At 41.0% G+C, this 9,504-nt stretch overlaps 1 protein-coding gene across 4 annotated transcripts in view; it reads left to right on the forward strand.

Annotated features, from left to right (window-relative positions):
- MCFD2 (multiple coagulation factor deficiency 2, ER cargo receptor complex subunit) overlaps positions 1-8,697 on the forward strand; it is a 206,923-nt gene extending 198,226 nt beyond the window's left edge. For all 4 annotated transcript variants that reach the window (XM_078649661.1, XM_078649662.1, XM_078649660.1 and 1 more), the window contains exon 4: positions 5,760-8,697. In XM_078649661.1, coding sequence (XP_078505787.1) covers positions 5,760-5,891 — 132 coding nt within the window. In that variant the 3' untranslated portion in view covers positions 5,892-8,697. The remainder of the gene's footprint in view (positions 1-5,759) is intronic.
- Positions 8,698-9,504: the final 807 nt, after the last annotated feature.

Raw genomic sequence — 9,504 nt, forward strand, 5'->3', positions numbered from 1 at the left:
GGAATGTAAATCCTTTCGCCTTTGGTGACATGTTGGAAAGGCTGTATGTTCTTCAAGGCCTCGGTATCTACAGTTGACCTGATTGAATGATTTGATGTTGATATTTATTAAGTGCGCAAATTGCCAGAGGCTGAGTGGTACTCGCGTCTGCCAGATTTAAGCACCAGAGAGATTAGAGAGGAAGTGAACAGGCCAGGACTTGACTTGTTTCCTAAAACGGGCAAGATTCTGCTGGTTCTTAAGATCCCAGGGAAGTTTATTCCACAGTTTGCCGTTGGAGTAGACAAAGCTCCTACCACCCCAAGATATTTTGTTGTATTTTGGGATTGTAACTGTTTTCGATGCATCTAAGCGCAGAGCTCTCCTTGGTATGTACCAAGTAAATTTGTTTCTCGGGTATCCTAAGCCTGTCTAATCAAGAGATTTAATCACCATACAGAGTGCCTTACAGGCTACTCGTTTCTTAACAGGGAACCAGTGAAGCTCAACTAAGGCATGAGAGTCTGATTGAAATGTAGGTATTTTCTTGTGGTGGCGGGAGGGCTTCATTCAGCAAAAGCACAAAAAACACAGTTGATGGACAGAATGTAGAACAATGTCATACATTCACCCCAGTACAGAGATCTGGGCCTAAATCCACCGTTTTTTTGCACTCCACACCACCCTGGGTTATACACTGGCTATATGCAAATCAGCTCTGACCCTGTGCCTCATGGGAACAGTCCACTCAACTACCAAGCCATGTCTTTCCCAGACCGGAATAAAGCATCCAAGGACCGGTTTCTGGCTATCAGCCTTCATCAGCCTGGATAGCTTGACTCCAGTGGTGTGGAGAGCCTGGGACTCACGTCTGAGCATACCCAGCCCACTCGGGGTGAAAATTGCAAAAAACACAGTTGTCCATTTTTCATCCCGAGTGGGCTGGGTATGCTCAGACGTGAGTCCCAGGCTCTCCACACCACTGGAGTCAAGCTATCCAGGCTGAAGAAGGCTGATAGCCAGAAACCGGTCCTTGGATGCTTGAATCCGGTCTAGGAAAGACATGGCTTGGTAGCTCGGGCTGGACTGTTCCCATGAGGCACAGGGTCAAGGCTGATTTGCATATAGCCATTGTCTGACCTAGGGTGGTGTGGAGTGCAAAAATATCAATGGATTTAGGCCCAGATCTTTGTACTGGGGTGAATGTAAGACATTGTTCTACATTCTGTCCTTCAACTGTGTTTTTTGCAATTTTCACCCCGAGTGGGCTGGGTATGCTCAGACGTGAGTCCCAGGCTCTCCACACCACTGGAGTCAAGCTATCCAGGCTGAAGAAGGCTGATAGCCAGTAACCGGTCCTTGGATGCTTGATTCCGGTCTAGGAAAGACATGGCTTGGTAGTTCGGGCTGGACTGTTCCCATGAGGCACAGGGTCAAGGCTGATTTGCATATATCCATTGTCTGACCTAGGGTAGTGTGGAGTGCAAAAAAACGATGGATTTAGGCCCAGATCTTTGTACTGGGGTGAATGTAAGACATTGTTCTACATTCTGTCCATCAACTGTGTTTTTTGCAAGTGTCATTCAGCAAAAGCAGCAGTTTGTTTAGAAAGCATTGCTGAATGCTATGATAAAGGGCATTACAATAATCCATCCTGGACAGTTCCAATGCAATGACCACTAATTTCTGCAGATCATAAGTAATAAAAGGAAGATTTTTTCCTTCGTGTTCTTAAGAGAAATAAGCAAACAGATGTGAGTTCATTGATCTGATACCGGAAAGTAAGATTGGCATTGAAAATCACCCCCAGGTTCTTAACTTTCAAGACCAGAATAGAAAGGGGATCAAGGGACTGGGGTAACCAAGATGGGTTTCAGAATAAGGTATCCTTTCCGAAGAGAAGGACCTCAGTTTTCTCTGTGTTTAGCTTGAGGCTCTTACATTTCATCCAGCTGACGACATCGCAGATGAAACTGTTGAAATAGTGGGAAACCTTCCCCATGTTGCTAGAAATGGAAACTATATTTTGAGTGTCGTCAACATAGGAAATTGTTGAGAAGCCGAAGGATTGGATCATTTTGGCTAAAGGAACCACAAAAATATTAAAAAGCGTAGTGTTAAGTAATGACCCCCTTAAGGACGCCACAAGGCAATGAGTAGGGTTTTGATCTAAATTCTCCCAGGGAGACAGACTGCTCTCTGTCCATGAGAAAGGATCGAAGGCGTTTCAGAGCTGATCTGCATATCCCTATATTAACTAAGCGATCTATGAGGACAGAGTGGCTCACAATTTCAAAGCCTGTGGAGAGATCTAAAAGGATCACAGCAGCCTTCCCTCCATTGTCCATAATTCCGCCTATCTCCTCAGTGGCTACAACCAAAGCAGTTTCAGTACTATGGTAAAACCATGTTGAACTCCGTCATGGATATCATTTTTATTTGGAAATTCAGAAATACCGATACTAAGGTGCTTTTCAAGAATTTTCACTGCCGTTAGCAGGGTAGAAATTAGACCATAATTATTTTCCTCGTTCGGGTTAAGAGAGGGATTTTTTTAAACAGAGGAAGTATTCAATATTTTTTCCTTTCTGCAGGGAATTATCAAATGTACTAATATTTTTCACTAAGGTGGTGAGGGGTGCTTCTACCATCTTAGCTATTTTATTTAGAATTTTTTGAGGGCAGGGGTCTGAGGGAGCTCCGGATTTGATTTGAGCAAAAAGCATGATCGTGCCTTCTTTGGTTAGACGAGGGAATATACTGAACTCCTGTCCGCCAGCCTCTATTGACTCTTCTCTTACGGCATAAAAGTTATTATTGGGACTCCAATCAAAATCTCCGTATGCTGCCCCAACTTTTATTTTTTTTAAACTGGCTAAATTATCGCACAGCGACTGACTAGGAGTCCCTGTCCTAGTTGCATTGAGGCTGGGAAAGCACATTGATTGTTCTAAAAAGTCCTATTGTGGAATATTTTGCTAGATTAATTTTATCAGTAAAATACTGAGTTTTCTCAGAGATAATTACATTTTTTCAATTAGAATAAGTGGTTTTATATTTGCTTCTTTAAATTAGAATATAATTTGTTCTCCAAATCTCTTGCCTATGACGTTTTTGTTTGAATGCCCTACGATTCAGGGAAAACCAGAGAGCCATTGGCTTGGATCTAGACTTCTTGTGAGTTTGAGCGGGGCCAACTTTGATACTGCTGCATTGATCCAATCTGCATAATTATCTGTATCTACATATGGATCGTTAGACAGAGTGGGTTGAGTAGCTTTCAAGATATCTGTAAGTTTTATTATATTGATTCTGCTTCACACCTCTGTTTTTATGCCCTGCACTGTTCTGCCAGGTAGGGTGTTTGAGGCAGAGATCTTTAGGCTGAAGAACACCGCTTTTTGGTCCGACCACTTTATTGGTATTACGGCTTCAAGCTGCAGGTCTGGATGGCTTGGAAAAATGCAATTTTTAAGACTTGGCCTGCCTTATATATGTAGCAACATTCACCAGTTGTTTAAGATTGAAACAGCTCAGATTATCTGAGTTGTTCTGTTTCTTTTTGATAATCTTCCAAATGAAAGTTAAAGTCGCGTAAGATGATATAATTTGAATACTGCAGGCTGGATTCAGTAAATTCATTTAAGGACGTTAAGAAGTTAGCTTTACAGCCGGGGGACCTATAGATCAAAAGAAAGGTTGAGTTGTTTGTAACTTAAGCAGAGTGCCTCGCTGTCCCTAATGCTAGTTGTCTCGCATAAAATCTCTAGATGATCACATTAGACTAATGCTAAGCGGCCTTCGCGTTTAGAGACACTGTCTACTCCGGAGATGCATAGTCTGCTGGGATTGCAGCAGTTAAATCGGGATTTGATTTCACATCTGCCCAAGTCTCAGTTGAAAAGGCTGTGTCTGGGGCATATTTATGTAAATAGTTAAAAATATATTTATGCTTGATGAATTATCATGTATTAATCAGTACACAATTCAGCAACAGTGAGTTGGTAGTTGGAAGAGAAACTAATTTTATGTATTACTTTCAGCTGCCAGCAAGGGCCCAATTTGGCACGGAAAGTGACATTGAGTGCAATAAAGACTTTCCAATCCCATATTAAGGTCAAGGTTGTTACATAGCGTATGCCTACCTGGGGTATTAAGCTGAAGTAGCTGTTCTCTGGAATACTTCTTGGGGGTTGGGGGGGAAATTGAGCAGGGGTTCCGGTACAAGATGCAGTCCAGGCGCAGACCGACTTGCCTTTGGTGCAGCTTTGGCACAGCGCATCGCCACTATTTTTAGGTCTCGCATACTCAGTGCACATGCACTGCATAGGAGACCTTTAGCTGTCGTGCAGCTCTTTTTCCAAGCACATACTCGTGCCTGTGGCGGCATACGCCTTGTGGGAGTGCGCATCGGCGTGCCACAAGCACGAGTATGTGTGTTGAAAAACAGCAGACTGCTCTCCCAGCGTGTGCGCATGCACCACTCCCGGGCTTGTCACTTCTTTGTTGTTTGCAAGCCTGCAACTGAACTTTAGAAATGTTTTGCCCTGTTCTGACAACTCAAGTCAGCCCAATACTGCAAGTGGCAGCTGTCCCTCCTGAGTGGCACTGTTGGTTTTGAACATCCCTGCAGATCGTCGTCCTTGGGGTCTCCGCTTTCACTGCGGGTGCCACGAAACACGTTTTTACCTTAATGTTTTTGGCAGAGAGCCTTTCTGGGTCCCACATTAAAGCTGCAAACCCAGCGAAACCCTGGTGCATTTGTCCTTGATAGATATTTTTTTTTAACATGTGCCTTTTCTTTGCCCAGTATCTTGCTTTTTATACCTTAGCAATTCGTGCTTGCTGCTTCCGGCTGCAGATACTGTTTTGCTACACTCTAGGAATGTGTGACTCTGCATTTGTTCTGACAATCCTGGCTGTACCCGATGTTTTATTTCCATCCAGCCAGAATGCCCTCGACTCATGCAGCAGCGCATGTTTGTTTACAGCCTATCTTCTGGGTTGCCATGGAGTGGCACATGCGTCCAGGGGCAGATGGTCGGGTCACATACTTCCTAGCATGAAAACCTTTTATAGGGCCCCTCCCTCTGCATTAACAAGCATTGGCATAGCCAATAGGTCTCGCCTTTGGGACCTTATAAGTGTTTAGTTATCCAGCACAATATCCTTGGTGCAACATCAACTGTTGCATAGCTAAACACTTATAAGGTCCCAAAGGCGAGACCTATTGGCTATGCCAAGGCTTGTTCTAATGGGTTGGGCATGTGGCAGAGTCGGCACTAGACTGCTGACCTGCTCTTCTCCACGGCCCAGCCCTAATGGTCAATGGGAGAAGGAAGACTATCCCCCTACATTTCTGTGAGTTAAAGTACAAATTGTCAGATAGAATTGTGCTCTTACAGGCTCCATATAAGTGCTCCAGAATAAGCAAAGTCAAAAAATAAGTATGCCCCACAGTTGGGCAAAGTAATTTTTATGCAGGACAAAATAGCAGCAATTCAGATTAGGTTCATTAGCCTCCCACATGCCGTCTGTATTGTGTGCATTTCAGGGGGCTTGCAGCCTCTGAATTCTTACATTTTTATCTGAATTCATCTGTTATAAGTTTATATACTGAAACTCTCTTGACGAGCCCTGTTGTCCTGGCTCAATACAAAGCAAAGCATGCCAGTGTAACCTTTCACATCTAGCTGAACACACAAACTGGGTAGCATTTCCATCTGTTTTGTAAAAGACATGAGACGTTTCATGCGGTACTCTTTTCTCTGCTTTTGTAGGACGGCGGTCAGCACACGGAGATGATGAAAGATGAAGATCTTATTAGTCTGATAGATGGCGTCTTACGTGATGACGATAAAAACAACGATGGATATATTGACTATGCTGAATTTGCGAAATCAATGGAATGAATGCCCCTTTGGTTTCCTGAAGTTGTATACAACTGCTACCTAACATAATGTGATTTATGACTTGGAATAGTACTTGTAAACAGCAGCCTCTATGTTGTAGGATCTTATTGTACAGATGTGTAGAACACATCTGCAGCTCTTGTTTACAGGTGGAGAGTGCTTGTGTTGTCATGGAAGAAGCTGTGCGAGAATCACCCTGCTTCTCTGTGTCTACTTTGAATTATTTTCTAGAAGGTTAATTATTCTGCCTACTGGGTTGTCTTTTGGTCAACCATGTTTAGCTGCCTATGTTTGACGTTCTCAAGATTGTATTATGTTGAAGTGTATTTTTTTATTTTATTTAAAGTTTGACTTTGTTTCTGTAAGTCATAAAACTTCCCTCAGAATTATTGTTAAATATCAGATGGCATGGTGGTTGGACAGGAGACAGACAATTAGTGTAATGTTGCTGTTCATATTAGGTTGCCCAATGCGATACTGTGAAATAAACTCATCTGTGACACTGGTAGTGCAGTATTTCGACCCAACAGATTAGACTCTGACAAGGCCAGAAAGATTCACATTTATATTTAACCAGGTCAACCAAGACAAAGACTTCACCTTTTCATCTTATTTCAAAGTAGATAACAGTCTGCACTTGATTGTAGCAAGTGTGCCTCTGCATTTGTTTAATTGTCAAATACTTTCATGAATATTGCTCTCAACGAGGCTTGGAACTAACGAGGCAACTACAGAACGAGCCCTCTGCAACTTAAAATTTTGTATGTTCTATCTTAAAGAACCAGAGCGTGTTGGAGTCATATACAAGGAAAGTGCACAAGTCATGCATTTGAATTTCTACGAAGGGAGTTTAAACCCTGTGTGGTAAGACGTGATTTCTGTGCAGGTCAATGTGCAGTCTGTGCCTCATGTTATAGAGCTTCAGTCAGTGCTGACTAGGCTAGTTCTGCAGTACGAAGTGGTGTACGGTTTATCATGATTTGATCATTTCTCACAAAGCATAAGGCAGATCTAATTTGGCTTTAAAATTAACCTTCTTTTTGATCCTTGTTGTTGTGCTTTTGGTTTTCAATAAATTTGAGGCACATACTTGGATTAGTGAAAGCACAAATACTACCATTAATCAGACTTGGTGCAAGTGTTGGCAGCTGAAGAAGCAAGCAAGGGCGTATTATGAGTAGATATGTTATGGCCAATTCCCAAAAATCATTGGTTGCTTATTGTCCTTCTAATTTGGAAAATTCAATAATTTAGAAAGTCGATTAGCAGTTGCAGACAGTTTTGCAGCTAAGCAAGGTTGCTTAATACTTAATATGATTGACAATTGACATGAAAAAGCTGGTAGGTTTAGCTTAATTCACACTGCCGTGAGACCATTGATGAAAGTATATTAAGTGCTGTGATACATAATCTGAATCACTAGCCTCCCCTCCCAGTATCAGAAACTGTCTGGTGGCTAGCACATAAGTTACTGAGATACTTTCCCTGGAGCATGAGAAAGATAAGTCTTGCAGTTAACATTAGTGGAAGTAGGTGAGGCTGTGGCAGACGATATAGCACCTCTGCTATCTTGTACCAATGATTATTATTTTTTATTTTTAATGTGCATTGTGCTTACAAATACACTTTTAGGTGAATAAAACCAAATATAATGTTCTAGTTACAACAAAATCCTACATTGAACATTTTAAAAATATTCTGTCACTGCTGTCATTCTTAACTTTCCTTCAATGCTCAAGCATTTCTGATGTCCTTTTCAATGTTGACCTTTTATTTACAGTGTACCCACTGAAGCAGTGCCTCTAGTATTGTTTGGTTTTCCACCAATTGTAACTATCTACATAGTTAATTGGTGGCGCGTGCTTAACGGATATTCACGTCATAACGTTGTCTCCAACTTAATGTGGCATTGTGTCCAACTTAATGTGTCCAATTTCATGGTTACATGCTAACCAGATTACGAACCACAAATTATAACATTGACCAAGTAATGTATGCCTTTTTTTTAACGTAATTTAGTTTTTCTGAACTTTTGTAAGCAGTTTAGAGTTTTCGAATTACCCTCTACAAAATTGTAGAAACACCATGCACATTGATGATGAGCTTCATGATTTGTGTTTTCACGTTTAGCCTTTGATGTTGTATGCCTTTCTGATAGTGTTATCAAAAGCAGCTTTAAAAATGTATATAATTGAAAACAGTTACTCACAACCATTTAAAGTGAAATTTGTTCTGTATTAAATTACACCGCGTATTAGGTTTCTTGCAGTTCTAAAATGTTTTGCTCATCGTTTAAAATCAAAATGTTTAGCAGATTGAATTTCTGTTGTGGCTTTCAAATGTTCTGCAAGAAAATTAATATTCTACTTGTTTTTGTGTTAAAAGATTTAATTCTGCTTTTTTCTTCTTAACATAAACAGAATACAAAGAAATTCTTCATTACTAAAAGGTCCAAAATTCCAAGCAATATTTTCTTTATTTTAGGTGTCATGTGGTTTGTCAGCAATAATCTATCATTATTGCTACTCCTGTGGCAGTTGAAGTAATTCGTCGTTTGTATTTCTTGAACACATGTTTATTTAAGAAAATAAATATATATATTTGCAGAGAAGTTAAAACCTGCTCAATGTAAGTGGAATGCTGGCCTTTGCAGAGGTTTGGGCTAGTGTACAACACAATATATTTAAACTTTGTTTTCCATAAAGCTTTTCTCAAACAATGACCATGTCGCAACACACGAACGATTAAAAACCTTTCTTTACAAATACATTTGTAGGGCGAAAATAAAAAGGGATGGCAATAAAAACTTGCAATTACTTAATTACTCAGAACCATCAGTACCCTTAAATTCCCATTCTAGTCCAGTGGTTATCTCTTCCTTCTAGGTGTGGGTCCATAAACTGGTTGTACGTCTTGTTAAAGCTCGAAGATTTGAGTGCTAGTACTATGTATGTATGTATGTATGTATGCGTAAGTTATGCAAAGCATGTCCCTAACCCTGTGTTTTTCTTCGATCCTTCTTGCCTCTCTCTGTCCCAACAAATGGTGTGGATCGGAAGGTGCTTAGTGGATCTAGCCCAGATTCTTGAAATTTTTTCGATCTATATTTTGTCATCCTTTTCTTTCCATCTCTTTTATTCACAAGGGGTAACTTACCACATAAGCGCTGAGTTTCGGGCGTGTGGGGATCATTCATTTGGGCTTCCCTGCACCCTGTTTGCTACTATTGATATGAAGGTCCATCGTAACTAACTGGCATACAAAGCAAAGGTGCACAATCCCTAAAAAGACATTTGATTTCATCACCAGAAGAAATAGTAAGGGGGTAAGTGCAGGGTCTCAGTCAGTGGATGCTGTAGCAACAACCTGCTGCATTTGCTTAGCTGCCTTGAGTCAAGGAACTAAAATGCAGTGAAATCTCTGTAGAAATGATTCGGAGGACTCGACAGTAAAAGGCATAGGTGCGAGAAAAGATTGACAAGTTTCTACAGTTTCAGAAATGTCGCTGAAGCCTCTTAACATAACTTAGGTAAATTATGTTGCGTTTTAAGTGTACACAAGGGTACAGAAACTACCATCAGGTTTTTATGCAAACAGGAGGACGAGAGAGAGA

Source organism: Lissotriton helveticus, chromosome 6, assembly GCF_964261635.1.
Source record: "Lissotriton helveticus chromosome 6, aLisHel1.1, whole genome shotgun sequence".
Lineage (NCBI taxonomy): Eukaryota > Metazoa > Chordata > Amphibia > Caudata > Salamandridae > Lissotriton > Lissotriton helveticus.